This window comes from Toxotes jaculatrix, chromosome 7, assembly GCF_017976425.1.
Source record: "Toxotes jaculatrix isolate fToxJac2 chromosome 7, fToxJac2.pri, whole genome shotgun sequence".
Lineage (NCBI taxonomy): Eukaryota > Metazoa > Chordata > Actinopteri > Toxotidae > Toxotes > Toxotes jaculatrix.
In genome coordinates, this window is record NC_054400.1 from 22157757 (window position 1) to 22181062 (window position 23306).

The 23306-nt window shown below is 40.5% G+C and overlaps 1 protein-coding gene across 1 annotated transcript; it reads left to right on the forward strand.

Annotated features, from left to right (window-relative positions):
• Positions 1-461: 461 nt before the first annotated feature.
• htr7c (5-hydroxytryptamine (serotonin) receptor 7c) lies at positions 462-22786 on the forward strand. The gene is made up of 2 exons (XM_041042486.1): positions 462-1180; positions 20657-22786. Exons 1-2 carry the CDS (start codon positions 714-716, stop codon positions 21393-21395), a joined length of 1206 nt encoding a protein of 401 aa, XP_040898420.1. The 5' UTR covers positions 462-713; the 3' UTR covers positions 21396-22786.
• Positions 22787-23306: the final 520 nt, after the last annotated feature.

The following is a 23306-nucleotide window of genomic DNA, read 5'->3' on the forward strand; positions in this document are numbered from 1 at the left end:
AGTCCTGGGAAGCTTTCCCATATGTCCTTTCTGTCTCCCAGCATCATCAGCGGTGCTGGAGTTTTCTCTTTTGATTTGCCTTCAGTGCTTAAATTTGAGGGGCCAAGACAACCAAGAAAAGCATCATCACAGAACAACAGAAACAAACACTGTCCACTACAAGAGACCATCCAGTTTCTGTTAAGAGGTTTTGCTTTTGAGAAATAATCTATTTATAATCAGGTGACTTCTTTCTCCAAAAAAGGCTGTTGTCTCTCTTCTGCCCCGTGTGAGTTCAGTTAGTAGGTTGTCTGTGCGTCTGAAGTGATGCGTCACATGGTTAGATGCGGTTTGCGCAGCGCAGTTCCCCAAACGGCTCATTCTTCTCGGGGTCGTGCAGTGAGAAACAAGCACTTCTGGAGCAGCCAGATTTAGATTCTGTAACTTTCTTTTTGTTTAAATTTCATAGTTTTGGAGCAGAAATGATTTTGTCCTCTAGGGAAGGAGCACGCATCTATATATAGAACACATCTTCAGACGGATTATTCTTAAACAGAAACCAGTCAAGAACCCTTCTGAGTAGTTGGCAGCTCTGATGTGGTGCAGCTGCAACAGCCTCAACCTAAAACCGCTGGATAGGAGCCGAGAGCAGGTTACACACATCCAAATATGCGCGTAATTGGAGTGCACTGGCGAGGCATCCCTTGCACCCCTACCGGGATAACGTTGTCGTGATGTTCAATACTTCGGGAATTGAGTTCACTTTTAATAAGAAAGAGGATATTTCCGAAGTTATCAATGGCACTTTGCAGCTTCTCTACAACGTCCTCATCACAGTCAGTCCCACAACCATGTGGAACGAGTCGTGCGGGGAGCAGCTGCAGGATTTCGGGCGCCCGGAGAAGATTATTATCGGGGTGATGCTGGCGATCATCACGGCGGTCACCGTGATGGGGAACACGCTGGTGGTGATCGCAGTGTGCGTGGTGAAGAAACTAAGGCAACCTTCAAACTACCTTCTGGTGTCCCTAGCAGTGGCGGACCTGTCAGTGGCCATAGTTGTAATGCCATTTGTAATTGTGACAGACCTCACCGGGGGCAAGTGGCTTTTTGGTGAGCTGTTCTGCAACATCTTCATCGGCATGGATGTAATGTGCTGCACTGCCTCCATCATGACTCTGTGTGTGATCAGCGTGGATAGGTGAGTTTCCAAAGTTAGCAGCTGCTCAGGAGCTGCTCCGATATTGAGAGCTGTCATTTTGCAACGGCACCAAAATTACGCGTGCAGTGCGCCTTGCTTTTAAAAAGACACGGAGGCGACAAATATATGGCTTTTTACAAACCGCTCCAAACCACTTAACACTGAGGGCAGGAGCAGTTCAAGTGTCAAATGAAGTAATGAACTGTAATCTAGACGCATGAAATAGCTGAGGATGTTTGCACCAGAGGATGGCTTTTAAATGTCTCATTCCAGATCAAACGTTACTCTGATTAGCTGCGCGGTTAAAGCCAATGATCCAGAAAATGAATACGCAGACTGTGATTAATTCATAGCACGCTTAATTAATTTGCCTGACCGGCCCATGGGCAGTGTTTCCCGTAATTACACATTTAGGATCAGCGCCCATCGACCTTACAGCTGCTATGACTTTGATAGATGATTTACTATCGTCGTACATTTCTGTTAAGGTCGCACCTGCTCTCTATTATTATGCCTTCATAACAATAAAATCAAAGCAAGAGCTGCTGGAATTCATCTTACACACAGCGCAGCAGCTCACTTCTGGGAAAACTCAACTACAAATACTGCTTTTCTGTCTCACTGCGTGCATAAATATGAGGGTTAACACCCTGGTGTTAGGCAACACACTGTTCCAAAATTATTCATGAAAGTGAGTTCCCAAACGCCCCACAGTGAGTTGCTTCAAATTCTCCATTTAAACTGGGGAAAGTAAGGCGTGAGCACTCATCCCCACCAATCAAGATTCATGAAGGTCCCCCCTGCATCTCAGGTATACTACAGCTCTTTGGAGTTGAGCCTGATAGCTTGTGTCAAATGAGACCTAACATAATCCACAATCCTACCATAATCCACAATGAAATAAAAGTCAAGTGACTGCTGTTACTGTTCTGCCTCAGTAACCTTAACAGAGACCAAAGCTCATTGTGGTATTGATGATCTGATTATTTATTTCCTCCAGCTTGCCAAACAGGTGTTATTACCTCAGTGCATTGCACCCAGAATGATGCACGTTTCATGCTGAGCATGAGGGATTTAAGAATGCTTGGGGAGCTAATGATGTTTTGGGAGGAAATGGATCACAGATATCACGCTGAGATACAGTGTGATTCCTCCAGTCAGTTGTGGTAATGCTGACAAGAGGTTTGACTGTGTTTTGGGCTGGTTGGAGGGGAGGTAACAAGATTAGATGAACAGAGACAGATAAGCCCTTCAGAGGTTAGGTTAGAGGTCACGGAGGTCGCAGTGATTACTGAAGATGGATAGACAGTGGTTGTGATTTGTGTGTCATCTGTGATCAGTCACTCCTCAGTGAGGTCATGAGCTGCTCACTAGCGTGAAACCAGTTACACGTTGTTCTGCAATGTACTTAGTTTTTTCCCCCATGTTAATCTCAGCAATGTCAGTAATGTCAGTGTGTGAAACCGGGTCTCTCTTTGTCATCCACCGGAGGATGAGAGGCAAACCAGCTCTGTCAGGTGCCATGGCCAGTGTGTGTGATTTGAATTGCTCACAGTGTACTGTATATTCAGAAAGGACAAACGGTCCTACCTGTGAGCGAGCATGTCTGAAAAGATAGAGCAGATGATTGAATGTGTTGCCGTGAAGTCAGCGTGTACGCACCCACCCAACCACACCATTCTAGCAGAGCATCTCTGAGTCCCTGTGCCTTTTGCCAGACACAAGACTAAACTGAGAATTAAAAATGATGTGATGTCAGTTTGGGATTATTTTCATCCCCAAACAAGCTGTACAGACAGTTCTGTGAACTGTTTTCGCTGATCTCCATGAAAACCAGACTCATTTTAATTAAACACCGCAGAGTGTGTTTGGCATATGATTAACAATGGGAATCATAGAGATTATTTATTAGAATGGGAGTTGCCAATTAGACACATGATTATCTGTAACTAGAGCTCCCTCTCTGTCAGCCAGGATTCCCGAGGACATGCATTATAAAATGAGGCAGAAGAGTAGGGAGTGCTGCAAATGAGGCTGAACAGGTGTGTTTGTGGGAGTTAGACAGTCCCCGAAGACAAGGAGCTCTTATGCAGAAAGGGATGCTTATTGTCTCTCAAATCTCAGAGGGAAATGCTGTGCTGTATGTGCCAATATGGACAATGTGGTGCTGCAGGAGTGGTCCCTAGTGTGTAAGGCCAAAGAATTGATGATCCTGAAGGGACTTAACAGTATCTCTGACCATCTATGTTAACACAGGTTTAATCAACAACTACAACTGCTTTTTATCTTACACTGTGACAAGTAAATGAACACATTCTGCTGTATAAAACATTTCCTGTCACAGGAAACAATGTAGGAAAAATAATTCTCTGACTGTGTCTAAGGTGCTTCTGCACCTCTGTTACTTAATATTAGAGGTGGGGGATATGAATAAAATTCTCGGTCATGGTATGGTATGTAGTTTTACATTGTGGTACCAATGTATATAAGGATATAGTCCAGTACATTTTCTGGAAAATCAGTTCAATTGCTAATGGATGAAACAAACTGAAAGGAGCATTTCTGGCTGCATTTATCAAATCTAGCAATTTTAACACTTAGCAAATCCAATAATAAAAATCCAATATTTCCACTAAATAGTCCTGCTCATTGATCTGCAACATTTCACAGTAGTGGCCTAAAAGACTACATAGTCTTTGCACCTGCCCCTACTTAATATATGTTTCATGAATCTAATGGAAGTACGAAGTTACCTTTCAACCAGTTGAATGACATTTCACTTAAATAATAAATAAAGAATAATCCTACATTAATTCCAAATCTGAATGTCCGACCTCTTTGCTTTGTCTTTCCTCCTCTCTCACCCAATAAGAACAAACAATTGGGATCATGCTTAGGTCATGTCAAAATAACTACAGAACAGTGGTATCGGTATTGATTTTGTGCTGTGGGTGAAAATGCTGATTTATGGCTGTGAAAGCCATGCTTATGGATGAGTAGCCATTCATCACCTCCAGTCTCTATAAGTGGAGATTCAACACTGCAAATTGAAGCTAACACACCACAGCATTGATCTAGTCCCAGCAGAAAAGTCCAGTCTGAGTGTTGTGAAGAGAATAAAAGACAAGTTACATACCCAAGACCTTGAGTCTAAACTAATGTAGGTCTGTGGTTTTCACCAGATATCCCAGCATGCACTTTAAGCAAAGGCTTAGCTGCTTTCGTACCCACTTCCCTAAAAAGTTAGTGTCTCTTTTGGCTACAGTCAGTTCTTACCTTCACTGAGAGTAATATGTTGTATGTTCAATAATTCAAAAGCGAATGAATGATTTATTCACAACAGTGGGAAGAGAGGGTAGTCATTTTCTGTAGTTCCTCAGACATCTGAGAAAAGATGGTGCTAAAGTAATGGTGGTGCTCTGTATAGCAAGAGACAGACACTAGTTAAATTTACAAATCAAATATAGCCTGGCTTAGCTATCTGTGAACTGGTGGAAGATGGATGGGATGTAGGTCAAGAAAAAATACCACGTAACTGCAGTGAAGTAAACTTTTCCTCCAAGGTTCAGACTCAAGAAAATACAGTGTAGGTGTGATCACACCCGTAAGCTCCTGCAGGGGATTTGAGGGAGGAAATCATGCTAGCTATAGGGCCAATAGATGGCAACAGGATTAGGCACAGCCTTCACATCCTTTCTGCCAACTGGTGTGTCACTGATGAGCCGAGTTCACACACAGCTCCCACATCGACCTGCCCTACACATCTGATAATATTTTTGTGAGGTCAGCGCATGAGTTCGTCCCAGGAGAGGCAGCGCTTGCTTAGTGCAGCTGGGGAGCATCCACCCGCAGCAGCAGACACAGATGACTTGACCTAGCTGACGCATCCTCAGGTAATGTGATGTGACGCCTAAGCTCCACTCTCTCAGGCACTATTCACTTCCCACTTGTCGGCCACCTTGCCGAAATGTGGAGGATTGGACATATCCTGCTAGGCCAGTGTGATCAGATCAAAGGCAGTTCATGCTTCTAAAGGAATGCTAAATCGGGAGAGAAACTGTGTTTCGGTACTAAATAGGATGTTACACTGAATTCTTAAATCCTGTGATCACGACCGGTTTACAGAGAGTGCCACATTTTAGAGGTTTTAGAAACCACAAGGGACATGTTTGATGTTAGCAGCCACTACAGCTATTTCATACTGAGAAGACAAACCACTCTCATCTTTACAGAGGAAACAACATCTAAATTTAAAAATCTATCACTGCCCTTATCCTGTAAACAAGCTCTTCTACTAGAGCAAAACCGCTGTCAATGAAAATATTCCAGAGCACCATTAAATAAAAATGCTGTGAGAAGGCATTTGGCAACTTAATCATTGATAAGTCCTGCTTGTACTAACAGCCGCGGTTCTGTTTCCATCCTGTTTGACTGTCTGTTTGACTTTTATTACAGAAGCACATGGCATGAGAGACAAATTGTCTGCTGATCATGTGATCGAGAGGTTGGTGTGTGTGGGAATGGACCCGAAGGGGGTTGAGATGTTTGAGAACAGAAAATCAAAAGGAGGGGAGCAAAATGATGGCAGCTGCTTGTTGCTTGTCTGTTGACTCTGTAACTGTCCTTTACTTTAACCAGAGGACTGTTACTGAGAGTCATGAGGTCACAGTCACTGCTTTGTTATGCACTGAGATTTGGATCAATGTATCTTGCATAGTGTGAGAAAATATCTAAGGGCTTCTAGTTGGTTCCTTATACACACACATATAGTTCTGGCTGGTTACCAGATCCATGGCAGCTACAGTAGGTCCAGCAGGGGCCCATCGTGGTATGCTGCATCCACAGCATGTTTCCATATTTAGCAGATTTAGTGCTCTGTCTACCTACTGCTGACTTGAAATGAGAATGAAAAGAAAAGAAGATATTACAGACCACTGTATGTATATGCTCAATGTTTGTGCATCCAAGTGTACCAGAAATAGGAGCAAAGATTTTCTCTTTTTTTTTATTTCTGAACTAAATAAATCCTAATATAGTGCTAAAGACAAGAATCATTACAGAGAATACAGCAGTATTCTGTCAAACTGTAACTTACACCTCTTTTGCTGTCTTGAGTTGTCAAATGTCATGTCCAAATATTTCCCATCCCCATTTCCCACAAGACCACAAGACAAGTATTTTGCTTAGCCATGAAAATGTCTGATCCTACCAGCTTGCAGTTAATTGATAACAGATACGGTGAAGTGTCTTTCTACCACTCTAGAGTTAAAAGTCACTTGAACTAAACCACAGTGCACACTCTGCATGATGTGGTTATTATGCAGCCACCTTTTTCCGTTTGCCTTTACTTCACCCTTGTTCTTTCTCTTCCAACTGCATTCTCACATTGTTCTCTGTGAAGCCAGAGAACAAAGCCCTAATTTGCAAGAAAAAAGGTATTTGGTGAAGGGCAGAAATGCAACATTAAACTGAATGTGATCAGATAAACAAAACAAGATCAAGAGCATATATATATATATATATATGTGTGTGTGTGTGTGTGTGTGTGTGTGTGTGTGTGTGTGTGTGTGTGTGTGTGTGTGTGTGTGTGTTTAGTTTTGATTTGTTGGTTGTTGGGAGCCACTTAAATCAGGTTTGCCTATGTAACCAATCAGTAAGCTCTTGACTCAGATCCAGCTCTGCATCCTATTTGAACGGAAGCAGTGGTATTCATGGATCACAGACTGAAATGAAAATATCCAGCCAAAGTGCTTTCACAAATGAAAATATGGTTATGAAGAGGGTCATTCTAGTCTGTTCTGCTGATGTTTTGAATAATATGCATGTCCCTCTTGTTGGGTAAAAACCACCTGACCCCAGTGAAATAAAATTATACACATTTAGGGAGTTTTATGAACATAGACTTGACAAAAACTGTCAGAAACCCTTAATTCCTGGAAAGGCTGGGGACATCCAATCTCCATACATCAGCTGCCGTATTGGTATGTAGCACCTTCCTGTGCAATTTGACATGGAGGATGATGGATCAGTAACCACTCCACAGATAGAGATCAGTTTTATTTTACTATTCCCAGCTTGTCATCCTATTTACCTAGCAATCTCCGGGGATGGGAAGCAGAGAAGGGCAAAGTGCTGCGTGACTTTACTGTGGCATAAATCATGCTTTGTGTTTGGCATAACAAAGGTGGGGTCTATTATTCATCAAGACTGAACAAAGGGCCAACGAGCATTTACCAAGCAGTAAGATAATGGGTTTCCTGTTGATGGAGCTGAGAAACAAACACAGACATACTTCATTCTGTGGATTGCAGATAATATGTTTTGAACATTCAGGATATTGCTGCTGTTGCAGAATAACTACGCAACTCAAGCTTTGGCATCTGCGTGCATGAAATAAATATTGATACAGTCCATTAAATTGGGCTGTATGATTGATCCTATTAACAATTCATGAGAAGTTAACTTTTTAAACCAGTGACCATTCATGTGTATTTATGTTTAGTGGGATCATAAACTGCAGGTGCCACTGTTTGAGCAAGCAACTACTGTTAACTCTTCATATAAGTTCCCTGCTGTGCATCAGTCTATTGTAGTTGTCGCCCAACTCTAAACTTATTATCCAAGAGCACTGTCTGATGGAAACATTCTGTGTGACTTTGTAGCTGAATTTTGATGCTTGGAAGTTAGTGATTTGACCCCCAGCACTGAACTGAGTTTGTATTCCAGCTGCGAAACAGCAAATTGAGTTATAGCACCCCCATCACTGCCAAACTGCCCTTGAGCAAGACACTGAACCCCAGAACTGACTTCTAACTGGGTCACTGCACCGTATGCAGCCCTGCACTTTCTGAAATGCCTGTGTCTGCACATGTGACATACAGTGAACAGGACAACTCCGGTCATAAATGTAATCCAGTGCATTGTACAAACAGCTGAGAGTGACAGCTCATTCTTGACCTTGGATTAAAAAACAGTGGATAAAAGCAACCTCACCACAAGATTCAATAGTAGCTGTTCTCGAGATTTGATGGAATCACTCTTGAAGTGCTCAGAAAAAAGGCTGAAAACCTGCAGTTCCATGGCTACCGTAGATATTAGATGCTGTTAGAGACACTTTGCAGTGAGCTTGTTTCAATCAGGTGTAGAAGCATCATTAAACCACCTTTGCACAAGGTTTTTGGGACACTGGTCTGTTGGTCAGTTTACCTGTTAAACAACACCACAGCACACAAGACAAATTGTGTAGGCAACTAAAATTTAAAGCAGGAAATTTTATTAGCTAGCAGGCATTCGGAACAGTTTGGCAGTGTTGGGCTGGGATTGCGGGGGCGTGTTTGTGTCTGTTTAGTGTTGCTCTGTGCCATCCCCAAAGTTCCAGTTCATGTGCGTGTTAGTGTTCAGCTCAGCTTTTGACTGGAGACTAACCAGGAACTCCTGCTCTCTCTGTTATTTTCATCTAGTCTCTCTTCTTTTTCCTCATGTCTCTGTAAGCTGAAATTCTCCTGTTAGTCTGTGTGCATTAGGCATCTCTTACTGCCACACTATGCCATAAGTGCTAGTCTTTTAATAAAACTCCTCACTGTCCAACTTTTGAGTTAAATTTGTGCTGTCTCTGTTGTGCACGTGAGCTTGGAGCCAATGATCAATGGCATAGATGGATGATTTTAGTGTCACTTAATCTTCCCAAAACCTGGTGTGTGGACAGAGGTGTAGGGAGTTTAATCGTTCTGTGACTTTGATGACCATTAGGTCATCATTTAGTCCACAGTGGACTAAATATACTGTAACTGTTGAGAATTATACACCTTCATTTCTTTTGCACATATTAAGTTCAGTGCACTGTTCAGCATAATGCCTAGATGGACTGTTTTGTACCCGTCATTAAATGCACTGCTTTGGCAACACAAAAGTGATCTTTCTTTTACTGGATCAGTATCATCAGTATTATTACCTTGCTCTCACTGCTGTGTTTGCTCACCTATAATGGTATTATGTTTATCTGTCTTTCAAGTTAGTCTGCGTTGAGATGATTTAATGTAATACTGTGCATTTAAATCTGTTTTTCCAGTAGGAAGAGGCTGAATAACTCAGAATTATTTGCTCCCTCTCACTGCTCATAGGTGAGATAAACAGCAGTTACATTGCTCTTGTAATGAATATTCCTGTCATCAGTCATAGTTTCGTCTGGTCAGTGCACACTTCTCAGACAGGAACATAGATCCACCTCCATATCTGATGTTCTGATGTATGTCATCTGGTGCAAAATCCAATTGCGTTCAATTTACTTTCTTCTTGTGAAAAACACTTGTGTAAGCACTAAAGCTGCCATTTTACCTTTTTGCTTGAGTTACAGGTCTTGCAAAGCTGAATATAATGTATCCCCTTTGTGCACATTTCTCATTTGTTTCACCTAAATGTTTCTTTATAGAAAATGACTTAATTGAGTGATTTAGAGGTTGCATATTTTGCGTTAAAATAACACGTCCAGGCTAAAGACCAGAGGCAGCCTATAGATTCAAATCATCATTTAGCAGATCACAGGCATCCTCAGATCTCCTGTGTTGTACTGTTGAGGTTGAGAATGCTTAATATGAACAAAAAACTGAAAGAATTCTCCTTTTTCTAACATGAAATGATTTGCACTTGCACAGAATCCCAGAGAAAGAGAAAACCTGAACATATCTGCCTCTTTGATGATGTTTGATGCCATTGTCAGCAATGTTACATATGGGCCACTATTTAAACACAGCGATGAGGCAGCTGCTGTTCTGTACAGGCAAACCTATTGGGAGAGGCCTTAGGCAAGGCAAGTTTATTTGTGTAGCACCCTTCCATAACAATGCAATTCAAAGTCCTTTACATAAAACATAAAAAGGAATAAGGAAAAGGTTTGAGTGTAGAAAAATGTTAAAGATTTCGAGCATTATTGAGGCAGATGAATCCCTTTTTTTTGCTGTATAGAATTTGGGTCAATTGTGTCAGCATTTCTTGTAACTTCATGTTGTATCTGCCTTTTGAAGAGAGGCTCAGAAGATATGCTTTGCAATGATATTTGGAAATGTGTGATCCACTTTTGAAAACAACACAAAAAAAAAAAAACAACAACAAAAAAAAAAACAGTTTTTGGGCTCCTGGAGTGAATCCCTGAGATGCCAATCATATAATTTATTTTTTTCATGTCCCTTAGCTGGTGTTCAGAAAAACACAGTGCAATCAGGAATCATGACACTAAAACATTTTGAAAGTTGGAAGGGGTTTGTTGTAGCTGTAGCAGAGGCTTGGTTGAAGTTTTGTTTTTATTATTGTGAAAATTTGTATACGATGCATGAATTGAATGTTTTCATTCATCGCTGTGTGTGAGGCAGATAATAAATCCACTTAATAATTCCACTGATTTGTGTAATGTGAATTTGGATTTCATATTCATGTTTCATTCACTTCTAATTAAGCCAGTAGGTCTCATGGTGTATGTCATGTTATGCTGATATGTGCTGGAATATGAATGATTTGGGGATTTTCATCTGATTTTCCAGGACTGTTATGTTATGTTTTTCCTCTTAATAAAAAATGAATTAGGGGAATATGACATTGAAAATGTGGTTTAAAGATAAACATGTTTAAACATTGAGTTAATATATCATAACATCTTGGAGAATCATATCTTCTATGTGTATGCACAAGATTAATCCTGATGAATCAAGATGATACACAATTCAGAGCATCTGAATTAAAGAAGGAGGTCTGTGATATTTTCATGTCCCAAAAATAAAAGGTCAGTAATAGAATAGGAGGTGGAAAAAAAAAACACAGTCCCCAACTGCTCCTGTTATTTTAAATGGTAGTGTCTACTGACTGGAACAAGTTAGATACAACTCCTCCTCACTGTCCTTTTCCATTTACCAAGCCACAAAATGATGACATATAATGGGCTGCGCAGCTACTTCAGCTATACTAACTGCTGGCTACATGCCAAATTGGAAGAAAGTGAGTCGGCTCAAAAGAGGAGCTGCCTGTGGTATCCTTGGTAACTAAAATGGTTCAACGTTTTTTCTGAAAGGTCAGAAGTAAAACGTGAGGAAATGGAGAATTAGATTCCTCCCGCACATCTGAGACTTCCTCTAAGCTTATTTAGTTTTCGAGGTGTCCTTTGAGAGGGAGCGAATGCACTCAGTGGCAGAACCGAAGGGAAGGTGACAAAGATGGAGGGGCTCTTCACACTTGTGCTCTCACATTCATCATGACAGGAAAAGGAGAGGATGATGGACTCGCTGGTACATACTTGTTCACCTTCCACTAACAGACTTTAGTCATTGTACAGTAATGAAGAGAGAGTTAGCCCACTCAGTATTTGAGAGTGTGTCTTGGGATCACACTAAATGAGTCTGCAGATTTGGGGCTGTTAGTTGGCTGCTGCCCACAGTAAATGCACATTTTGATGGTCAGTAATAGCACTTCACATGCCATACAAATTCAAGATTCTTCCTCAGCATATCCCACTGAGGAAATGGCATACATGTACACATACAAATTTAATTTTCTTGAAGGACAGAGAGGTCTACAGAGTCTTTGTAGCTACATCACAAATCTGGTCGCCATGGCTGACACCATGATGGAAGTCTGTTAAAGGGAGCAGAAAAGGGATAAATGCATAACAAACAACCAGAAAATCCATTCAGAAAATAAAAGTAAATGTGTAAGTATATGTGACGAGGTAGACCGATTTCCCGATGTGGACTCCAGTGACACAGAAAACTGTCTTGTTTCTTTGCTTGTCTCATCCTGATTGAAAACATTCTGGCCCAGATTCAGGAAACAGTGCACATCACATTCTACACCACCCAAAAGACCAGAGAAACAAGGCATGACTAAAAGTTTTTGTTGACTGAGAAAAAAAAATAAAAGGCTCTTTGTTGTTATGCATTTGCAAATGTTGTGTTATCCTTATAATTTTGTTTTGGTGAGTCCATGAAAATTAATGTTGTGACCAATTTGCTTCTGCTCCACAATATTAACTACAAGAAACAGTAAGATGATCTGCAAATTTATGAAGGAACGCTAAACAACAAGTAATGGTACTGTGGGCCCTCGACCAGGATCAGCCAATTGGAGAATAAATGTCAGTAACCATTTGTAGAACCAGATAAGCTGATATAAACCCAGATACTGGATGAAACATTTTTGTGAATAATTTAGTCAGTAGACCTTATGAGGACTAAGTTAAAGTCCTGGATGTTGGTGTGCTTGGGAGTACTCAACTATAAATAAACAAATCTGGCAAGTCCTAAAATGTTGATCCTGAACATTTAAGTAAAATGGTTCTGAAACCTTTGCATTTCATTTCTTGAAGCCACTGAAACAGACAGATAATTATTAATATAATGCTTCATTCATTATGTTTGTTGCCACAATGAGAGAACAGTTTAGTCATGTGTAAATGTACTTTTTAGAAGACAGGGTTTACCAGAGAAAACACTTTATGACTTGAAGACTCATACACACTTAAAGACAATGATAAAATGAATATCAAGTATGGTATATATATGTATAAGGCCTAGATGTCTAACTCTAACCAAATAAATCACACCATAGCCACTGGTTAAGGTGTGATTTATCAGAAAGCGTTTCTGTCATGATATGAGTATTTCGTAAAATATTGTTGGATAATTTTGTTTGTTTAAAGCAGCTTCCCCACTGAATCACAGACCCATCTCATGCGATTGCAGTAGAAAACACTTGGAACCAGTAATGGAATGAATGGAACCACACATAACGCTGCTGCCCGGTGTGCAATAGATTGATCAATAAGTCGTGGATGGCAATACCAAGAAATACCGTTTTGTGTGAGTGCTTTCCAAGTATCTTGAGGTCTGGAAGAGCCAAGAGAAGCTCTCAGATGCTGCTATTATCACAGTGAAAAGGTCGAAACACCAGTGAGAGATCAGGGCCAGATGATGCTGTCAGAGTCCGGTGGGACAGGGAGTCCGAAGAGTGAGCCGAAAAGAGAAAGAACAGTGTTAAATAATGCGTGTGATGGGAATTGCTGATGTTTCTTTCTTACACTTAAAATGAAATGCACATATTCCACTCAGCATTGCAAATGCAGTAGAGTCATGTTTAGATAAAGACAGGATGTCAGTGGTGTGTTTCAGCTTGTAGAGCAGCAGTGACTGTTGTTCTGACCAGAAACAGAAGCAGGTAGCAACAGCAGTAAGACAGCAAGAGTTAATATGGCTAAAGGGCTTTTTGGCAAAGAAAGATCATGACTTTAAAAACAGACGTTTGACAAAGGTCAAAGCAAGAAAATGGAGCTAGTTAAGATTTTAAATTTTGTCAAAAGACATATTCATGTTGATCCAAGTAGTATAAAAACAAGAAGTATAAAAACAACATAGGTTTTACAGGTGCTGGATCATTTCCTGGCTTTGTGCAGTAACTCAGTTACTCACTATTAAGACTCCAGAACTTTTACACCTCTGTTTTTGTACGATTTAAACTGAGCTTTAGAGGTGCTGGTAGGTGGATTTGTCAACCTGTCTTTAAGTGTGGTCATTTGGAACAGCTGAACTTTTATCTTCAGACGTGGTTAGATGTCATGTTAAACAAAGTAGTTTATTTTTAGCATACTCCACCCTTAAGTCACCTTGCTGTGTTTTTCCTTGGCGTCCCCTCCGCTCAACAAACCTGGACCTTCAACACCTCTAACTGTTGTTTGGGAGTGTAATGCACAGTCATTGTCTGTGATTTTACTGCTTCTATTGTGTTGCTGAGTTTATGCACAGTGTTTGGTTGCCATATCTCTTCTAGTGTATTCTGTAGAGTCTGTGGGGTATTTGTTGTATAAGGACACCCATCTCCAACAGGGATGGACATATTGACTGTTGGAGGGGGAATCCATTTATCACTGTAGCACTAATAACAGCCCATCATCTCTATTGCTGTGAGAGCCAGTAAACCACTGATAGGGACAGGTGGTGTGCTGTGCTGCAAAGGCAGTAAAATATCTGCTCTAACACTTTGCAGCAATTAGGAGGAAGTAAAACCAACACCATAAAGGTGTCAGGACTTAAAGTCAAATAAGTTGATGCACTGTGTGAAGATGTAAATGAATGGAATACGTATACAATATAAACCTTGCACCTAGCAGCTCATCCAGCATTATGACTCCCTATTATCCTGATACTAAATTGATCAAAACGTAATTAAATGTGTAATTAGGTAATTATCAGCTATCTCAATGGCTATATGTCACAATGAGTGCTCAGCTAAAATAAAGTATACACATTTGACCTATGAGCTCTCTGGTAAACTTATGTTTTGTCTAAGGTGGCAATTCCCAAGCACCTTCGATTACATGTAGGCAAAAAAAATAGCAACTATTTGACACCAGTCTGACCTAAGCTAGCAGTTCCTCTGACAAATCTCAGGGAAGATGTCTGTTCTCAGATGACTCAGTTTGGCTTATGTAAGAGTTTAAATGAGATTAAAAAAAAATTAAAAAAGAATGAGAAGAAGAAACAATCGCTGCTATTTTACTCATTCATTCTAACCGTACCCTGAGCAGAAGTCAGAGAACAAAACAGAACCTGACCTAAACAGATGCAAGTTCATTTAAACTAAAAAGAGTATAGGCTGAATTCTGCTTGAAGTATGAAACAGCTGGGATTGCTCCTTTGCTTCCTTGTTGAGGAGGAAATTACAGCTCAGCTCATGTTGTGCAGTGTGCTCTGTGAGAGAAGTAGCTCAATTTCTGTCTTACGGAGGTTTCTCAAATAGAATAGGAGAACTGAAGCATTCCTTAAGGACTGAGGTTGTTGTCTGATGTTGGAGAAATCCCAGAACTCTCACTAGACAGATTTGGTGCTCTTCAGTTTAGGGCAGCTTAGAATAAATACTCTGTAATGATACTTTAGTTGGAATAAACATTGTCTATCATTAGAACATTGTTGAACCAACAGCGATTCAAGCTTTTCTTTCATATATTTTAGCAGATATCTGATTTGCAACAATAAAAGTTTTCACTGACCATAGACTGAACACAGGTTTGGTGTTTTCAGATTTTTCCTTTTTTCAGCTCTCTCATTCACTTCATGTAAAACAAACCAAGCATGAACACAGTAAATACACACTGCTGACTGCTCGAGAAAAAGCAGCCAAGCTGCACTTCTCAGCTCTTGAAGAGACAGTTCATCAACAAAACCAGTTTGGTTTCGGGCGACATCTGCATCTCTGTGCCCACTTCACTCACACAGATAGACCGTAACAGAAAAAGACATTCTCCCTAAAATAAGCAACATTTCATTTTTCAGCGGCTAATTTTGGATTGTCCTTAAGTGTTATGACACAGGAATTATATATCCCTCAGTAGTATGATGAACGAGGGAGGATTTTCCAGTGGAAAGTTTCTTTAGGAAAAAGGGTAATTTGACAGACTTCTCTCCCCCCTTACTTTCTTTTGGTGAATCTGTTCTAAATTTACCACTCCGCCATCCATACTTTGTGCAGCTTGGTAAATATTTAACTGTGTAACCCCTCTCAGACATAAAAGGTTTCAGAGGTGCTCTTGGAGATGACTGACGACTGTTGCACTCCAGGGCCAGTTTCAGTTTTTCACCGCAGAAAATAGTTCACTTTACTCTGCCCTATACTGGTAGCCAAGCGGAAGTAATAGAATTCTCCATTAGCTTGGGCACGCTGTTTGTCTGTGGCTGGGTAATCCCTGAGGGCTGTTGATACGTCCCAAATCCTCCAGAGATATGACAAAACACCCTCTAAACTCCCTGTGTGTATCACTGTTTCTGCTGAGCACACGCTGTTTAATGGGAGGTGATTATGATCCTTAGCCACTGGTTTATAGCTCGATTATTTGCCTCCTCTGCGGTGTGAGGTATCACATATAGCTTTAAATATGTTATGCATTTAGTACAATAGGAAGCAATTGCATTGATTTATGCATTTGACCCAAATGAATTAAACATCACACATACTCAACTATATATATATATATATATATATATATATATATATATATATATATATATATATATAGAGAGAGAGAGAGAGAGAGAGAGAGAGAGAGAGAGTGAGAGAGAGAGAGAGAGAGAGAGAGAGAGAGAGTATAATCAATAATTTTACATCAACAATGGCTCAGATGACTGTGTGTAATGTGAGATGTGTCACCTGTAGTGATGAATCCACAGAAAATTGTCACCTGAGTCTGCAGTTCTCCTCAGCTCTGCAGAGCTTTGTTGTTCAGTTTATTGTTGTGGTTTTAGTGCCTTTAACTTTACTGTTTTAGCTGACTCTCACAGCTCTCATTAGTGTCGTTTTCAGCTGCAGCAGGCAGCTATTTTCAGCTAAAAAGCTGAACGACAGACAACGTTAGCAACTAGCTAGAGAACACAGCGGAACATTTAGCTGAAACAGTGAATAATGGACTTAAATCCACAGAAACATAACTCCAAATGAATGCTAATGTCGCTCTGTCAGCTGATTGTTAAGCGTCTGTTTGCAAGCTATTTTCTATCATATCAACTTTAAAGATAATAATATGTCAGTGTTGTGTTTACAACTTGTTTGTAATTAGCCAAAAAAAGTGATTGCAGTTTTAATAAATGTTTTATGTAGCAAGTTACATTTATCTTGCATTTATCTGGTATATTCACATACTGCATATTTTCATGTGTTCACTTAGTTGACTACAGTCCTGTGCTTTTTGGTTCTGTATGTCAAACCCCTAATTTTGTAGTGTTCATTATAAACCTTTCATTTTTACAGTATCCTGCTATTGCCTCACACTGGATCAGTAAAGTTTGTGTCAAAATATTAAGATAAAACCAACTGAGGTCCCACAGATGTTCATATAAGCTCATCCTGCTAAAATACACACAGGAAGGTGTGTAATGAAGTGTTAAAATGTGTGCTATCTTATCCAACCTGGTGGTTGTTTGTCTGTAAAAGGATGGTGAAAGGATTTTATATCCAATGATAGTGTATCTGAAAACTGCTCTGCTTTCTAAAGGGATGGAGATGAGTCATAGGTTGTGTAAAACTGTCCTCTACCCCCCACAGACACACAAATACCACCCCCCAAATAAACACCACAACAATCTTCCTCATTACTGAAGAATGCATTCAGAGAGGAGTGTTGCATTATTGCCTATCCCTTATTTATTCCTAAGAATTCCCACAGCATGGAGTGTACCCATCTCAGGGTCTGTCTTGTATCTATTTGACATTACTCGCCTGGATGTGTTCATCCCCCCCCTGTAAAGCTTAAGTACATATTAAGTGAGAGTTGTAAGCTAGGCAGCGTAGTGGTTGAAGGGATTGTGGTTGAATAAACAGTAGTCATTATGTAATATTCACTGAGCACAACTAACCTGAACCAAGGGATTTTTAAGAAGGACATGATAATAGAGTGTGGCACCTGAGTTTATACCAGAACCACAAAGTTACTGTGTTGGCATATAGTATGAGATTTCTCAGGAATGGTATTTATGTTAATTTTGATTTCACTTCTACCCAATGCAAATGTTAACTTATAGCAATAGACAATAAAAAACTAGTTAAAGGTTTTATTTTTGATTGAATGAGGAATGTGTATTTGGCTTTTTGTTTTCCATTCTTGTGTCCCATGGTCCTCTATAGCACAACCCATGCTGCCATGGGCGACAAAATAATGACACCTGTCTCAGATAAATGATGGACGTGTCACTTGTTGTCATGGAAACACTGACAAATCCTCATACAAGCTGCATGTAGGCTACATGCCTCAGGTGTCGAATGTAAATGTTGACTATATAGGAGCTCAAAACGCTTTTTTAAACTGATTAAAAAAAGATCTGTGTCAGATGTGTGTGTGTGTGTTTGGGGCGTGGAGATGGGGATGGGGTGGGAGTAAGGGAGGCTATAATTGACTGCTTTCAGCTTCAGTGCCTTTATAGTCCTATTGTCCTTTCTAAGTGATTCTGATCTAGATCAATAACATGTGCACTGTTGTGCATTTGTCAGTTGTTAACAAGCTACAGTGAGCAGCAGAGATGCCAGACTACAGTACACTGTTTTCTTTTAAACCAGGAAGCTTCTGGCAAACTAAAAAATTTGGATCAGTACTATTCTGTATTTGCAAACAATTTTTGTTGCTGTACTGTGTGCCAGCAAAGTTTTACAAAGCACTGGAATGGATTTCAGAGTCATTTTAGCATTTAGCATGTTTGACAACCAAGTTATGTTTATGCCTTAATTTGAATATATCAGAATATTAAGTGCTGATTCTACATAGTGCCATGGCATTTGGTGCCTGCATGTAGATACATTAAAGCCAATGTGTTAACATAAAATAACATTTTAAAATGTTAAAATGTTAGGTGCTCAGCACCTAAAAAGCCGTGAATAATGTGAAGAATCCCGCCCAGGCTGGCTGAGCTGAATTTCATTTCCACACTGCTGATAGCATCACTGGTGGACAACGAGACAAATTGGCCAGTGCTCCCTAAAGCTTTTTATCTTGTGATTAGTAATAGAGTGGAAACCAGAAAAACAGCCTGGAGCATCAAATATACAGCTTTCATCAATGACGCATTTGATGCTGATGAAGGCTGTGGGCATACAGCCAAAACACGCTGAGATGTACACACAGATTTATTATTTTGTGAGAATAGTGGCTATTTTCCCAGTTTTGTACAAATTCAAAGCCTTTCACACCTCACTTTATCTTTATTTTTCTGACACTGCCAGTTGCTATTTGAAACCACTGAGCTGCCTGTTTGATTGATAGCTCCCTCTCTACCTGCTTAGCTCCTACAAAAGCCAAAAAAAAAAAAAAACCAAAGCAAGAAAACAGCCAATTGCCCATGACGCAATGACAGAGCTCATGACTTTTTCTTCTTGAAATGTTTGTCTTTGAAATTAGGACATGTATTTGATGCTACTACACTGCACGAAGACTATTGGAAAGCCAAAATAGCCATTATTTTCATGTGACTTACTTTAAAACGCTGTTTTTCCACTGTTTTACTTAAATACAGTTAAAAATGCAGCTATTTCGGCGCTCCAGCTGAAAAGCTATTTTTCACGTAATTTTATTTGTAAAAAAACATTGCTATTTTCAGCCGTCTGGTGGGGTACAATAAAACACCACTTGTTGCATTGTAAAAGGCCATAAAAATGCTGCTGTAGCTGTAGATGCAGCTGTAGTTGGGTTGAGGTGGACTACCAGTGAAGGCTTCATTGGAGGGAGATGGATCAGAGTGATGTTGAACATCAGCTGGAGGCGGAGCAGTGGGAGCTTGGTTTGCAGTTTCTCTGCAAGACCACTGGAACTGATGGAGGTGCTGCCACAAACAGAGTTTCAAATAAATTTGTGGTCAGCAGAATAAGAAGCTTTGTCAAAATCTAAAAAGAGGATGAAACTGTTGTCATCAGTTGGTTGGAGTAATCCAAAAATATCTAGTACCAATCTAATGTTATTTGATATGCGCCTGTTTATCATGAACCTGTTTTGCAATTCATCTTTGACAGTATCCAAAACTGACTTAAGCTGTTTTGCAAAGGCAATTGCTAACCTTGTAATTGTTGTTTAGAAGACAAATAGGATGCCAGTTATCAATTGGCAGTACATCTTTTTAGGTTTTGGAATAAATGTGATTAATCTTCTTGTTACTGTAGGAGGGAGAGATTCATTAGATATGCTTTCTGATTGAACCTTCAATAAAAATGGGGCCAGTCATTCTGAATATATCCAGGAGATTTGTTCTGCTTAAGGCTATTAATGGAAATAGTAATCTATTAATGGAAATAGTCAATGGAGCATCACAGGACTCTTGGCCTATACTATTAATGGGGTCAACCTCGACTGATTCTGAGAAAGAGGTTAATGTTTTGAGATGTAGACAATTTGCTTTGGAAACTAGAAAAATCTGTAGAAATTTGTTAAGGGTCAACAATTAGCTATCTAAGTGCCCACCTCTTGCAGTGACAGACAACCCAATGCAGGTATATTTACACCACTATGATTAACACAGGTTGTTTTAAAAGACAATCAAGGCAGACTACGTGATTATATTCTCAAGCAAACAGAAGGAAGAACTTGTTAACATATAGACAAATGTTGTAAAAAGACATATTTTTTGTGGGTTTCTGATGGCATTAAAAGCAGCATTTTAATGTATATCACTATCATGCTGTAAAAAGTGTTGTTAAAAGCATGCTTTTTACTGTACCTCACTACCTCACACTTTTGGCTGTCTGTAGAAGACAGGCAGCAGTTTTCTGTGCTTCAGCAGAGTGTCTGGGTGCACTATATATGATAAGTAAATAACCATCCTTGATTTTGAGTTGATGAAGCTATTGTACTGGACAAGGTATTAAAGTGTTTTAGAATAAAATATAAATGTAGCTTCATCTGCTTTTTTGTCACATGCTGAAAAGATGTCTGGGGGTTAGTACTGATACTTCTTTTGTCTCCTTTTCTCTCAGGTATCTGGGGATCACACGGCCTCTCACCTACCCAGCCCGGCAGAACGGGCAGCTGATGGCAAAGATGATCCTGGGAGTGTGGCTGGTGTCAGCATCCATCACCCTGCCACCTTTCTGCGGCTGGGCCAAAAACATCCACAAAGCCGGTGTGTGCCTCATTAGCCAAGACTTTGGCTACACCATCTACTCCACAGCCGTAGCCTTTTACATCCCTATGCTGGTCATGCTGGTCATGTACTACAAGATCTTCAGGGCTGCTCGCAAGAGCGGTGCCAAGCACCGCTTCACTGACCTTTCGCGGCGCGAACGCCTTGAAACAGTGGCTAATGAGGCGCTGCGCATGCAGGGCCTCAAACCGCCCGGTGTGGCGGAGGAGTGTGCTGCCTTGTCCCGCCTGCTGAACCGTGAGCGCAGAAACATCTCCATCTTCAAGCGGGAGCAGAAAGCAGCCACAACACTGGGGGTGATTGTGGGGGTGTTTGCTGTGTGCTGGCTGCCATTCTTCATCCTGTCCACTGCCAGGCCCTTTATCTGTGGAGTGGAGTGTAGCTGTGTGCCCATCTGGCTGGAGCGCACGCTGCTCTGGCTAGGCTACGCCAACTCCCTAATGAACCCCTTCATCTACGCCTTCTTCAACCGAGACCTGCGCTCCACTTATCGTGACCTTCTCCGCTGTCGTTATCGCAACATCAACCGTCGGCTGTCTGCTGTGGGCGTGCATGAGGCTCTCAAGGTGTAAAGCAGGGTACTTCAGCAGCATATCTTGAGTCTCAAAAAGTGGGGTATGGTGGCCCCGTGCTTGTGCACTTGGAGCTTAAAGGGCGACATGTACACAGCAGGCCTGTAGATAAGACACAGAATGACAGAGCGGGAGTTAGTGTTGGTGGCTCTCTGGCCCCTCTGCAAAGTCCGAGAGACAGCATGATCACTTCAGTGCGTGTGTGACTTACTCATTCTATTTTAAGGAAGAAAATCATAGAGCATACTTGATGAGCTATTCAAGTCGACAATGCTTTTGTGCATATGCCACAATTCTGTCCTGGCTCTGGATTTATGGTGGAATAATGTGGTGACAAAGGAAATGACACAATCAATCACCCCAGGGCTTTCAAAGAGAACAGAGAGCAAACAGATTTCTGTATGATAACAAAATTGGTGTTTGATAAGTAAAAACATGTTTTGTGCACAATATTTTCTGAGCATCTTCATCAAACATGCATTTAAGGACATCCCAGATTCATTCATTCGAACAGGAGGTGAACAATCTGAGGTGTATTGTACTTCGTGCCAGGATTAAATATTATTTATATCACGTTATCTCCAGTCATAGCTTTCCATTTGGTCTTCTCACCAAATTTAACAGGAGCACCGTAAATGTTGCACAAATGTTTAAAATGTGGTGTTGCCAAATGAACGGAGGTGGGTGGAAAATGGTGTTAAAATGCAACATGGAGGGAACATTTTCCATTCATGAGATGTCAGTGTTTGTTGCTATAAAAGGAAAGTGAAAGTAGTTTGTTTAGTGTCTGCATGAGACATATTTGTGTTACATGCCACTGTATACATAAATCATAAGGGATTTTGAACAACAGTTTGGCAGAAATATTTTCATGTTTCACCCAAATACTTTATCGCACACTTGAATTCAATATGAGCTCAATAGTGTATGTGTCAGAAACCATGATACTGTGGATTTTGTTTTTATTTTTCACTCCTGTTATTTTGCCTTGATTGGTTTCAGTCCACTTTTGACTGCTGACCTTCTTGGTTGATACAGTGAACTTAACCTGCTGAACTCTGCAGTTTCACTTCAAGAATTTACATGTTCCCCAGACTATTTTTCTCCACTAGTTGTCAGCAGTGTTTCTGTTTCCCCTTTGAAGCAGGATGTGGTCACTTGACTACACTGGCTACACTCCCATTTGAAGTCTTTGGTGACCTGTAAGAATCTGTGTCAAACGTCATCAGTTGAGCAGTGTGTGCTTTTTCTACCTCGATTTTTTGAGAATACTGTACATTTCTTCCAAACAGATGTACTGCTGTCTTTCATTATTTTGTAATTAACTGTTATTTTATATTGTGTAAGATCGATCTGTCTGCAACTACTCTGTGTTTGCTCTGTTTGACTGCTTTGCCATTACCTTCAGAAACAGGCTGGAGAGGTGGCAAAGCATTTCACACTTTGTAAATAAAGAAACACTTGGTTAAAATACCATTGCAGCCTACATTGGTGACCTCAGATGAAATACATTCATGCAAACATAACCAGTTCAGTGATGCAATTCTTTAGATCGAGAATCAAAAGATCTTTTTTCACACATTTTCAAACAGGAGACGATCCACACAGGTCCCCTTTGCCTTAGCCGCACAGAGCATATCCTCATCAAAAGCCTGATGCACGCAGTTTGTCGTGCAAAATTCATCATCGTTGCTGACTAGATTGATAGGTCTATCATGAGGAATAAAGGTGCACCTTTAGGCCTGCTAGAAGCCTTTGAAACATTCATAGCATTAGAATTAGCACCAAGGCCGTCATGCTACTGCAAGGACTCTGGAGACGTGTTTGAGAATTGTGACCCAAAAAAGACGCTTTTATTCTCTGTCTGCTTGGAGCTAAATCTTTTATTCAGAGTCTGGGTGACAGCTGTCT

Bases quoted from the DNA above. Each gene is read 5' to 3' on its own strand.
- htr7c (XM_041042486.1), top strand. From the start codon at position 714: ATGTTCAATACTTCGGGAATTGAGTTCACTTTTAATAAGAAAGAGGAT. The intron at 1,181-20,656 runs GTGAGTTTCCAA...CTTTTCTCTCAG, and splicing joins TGTGTGATCAGCGTGGATAG to GTATCTGGGGATCACACGGC.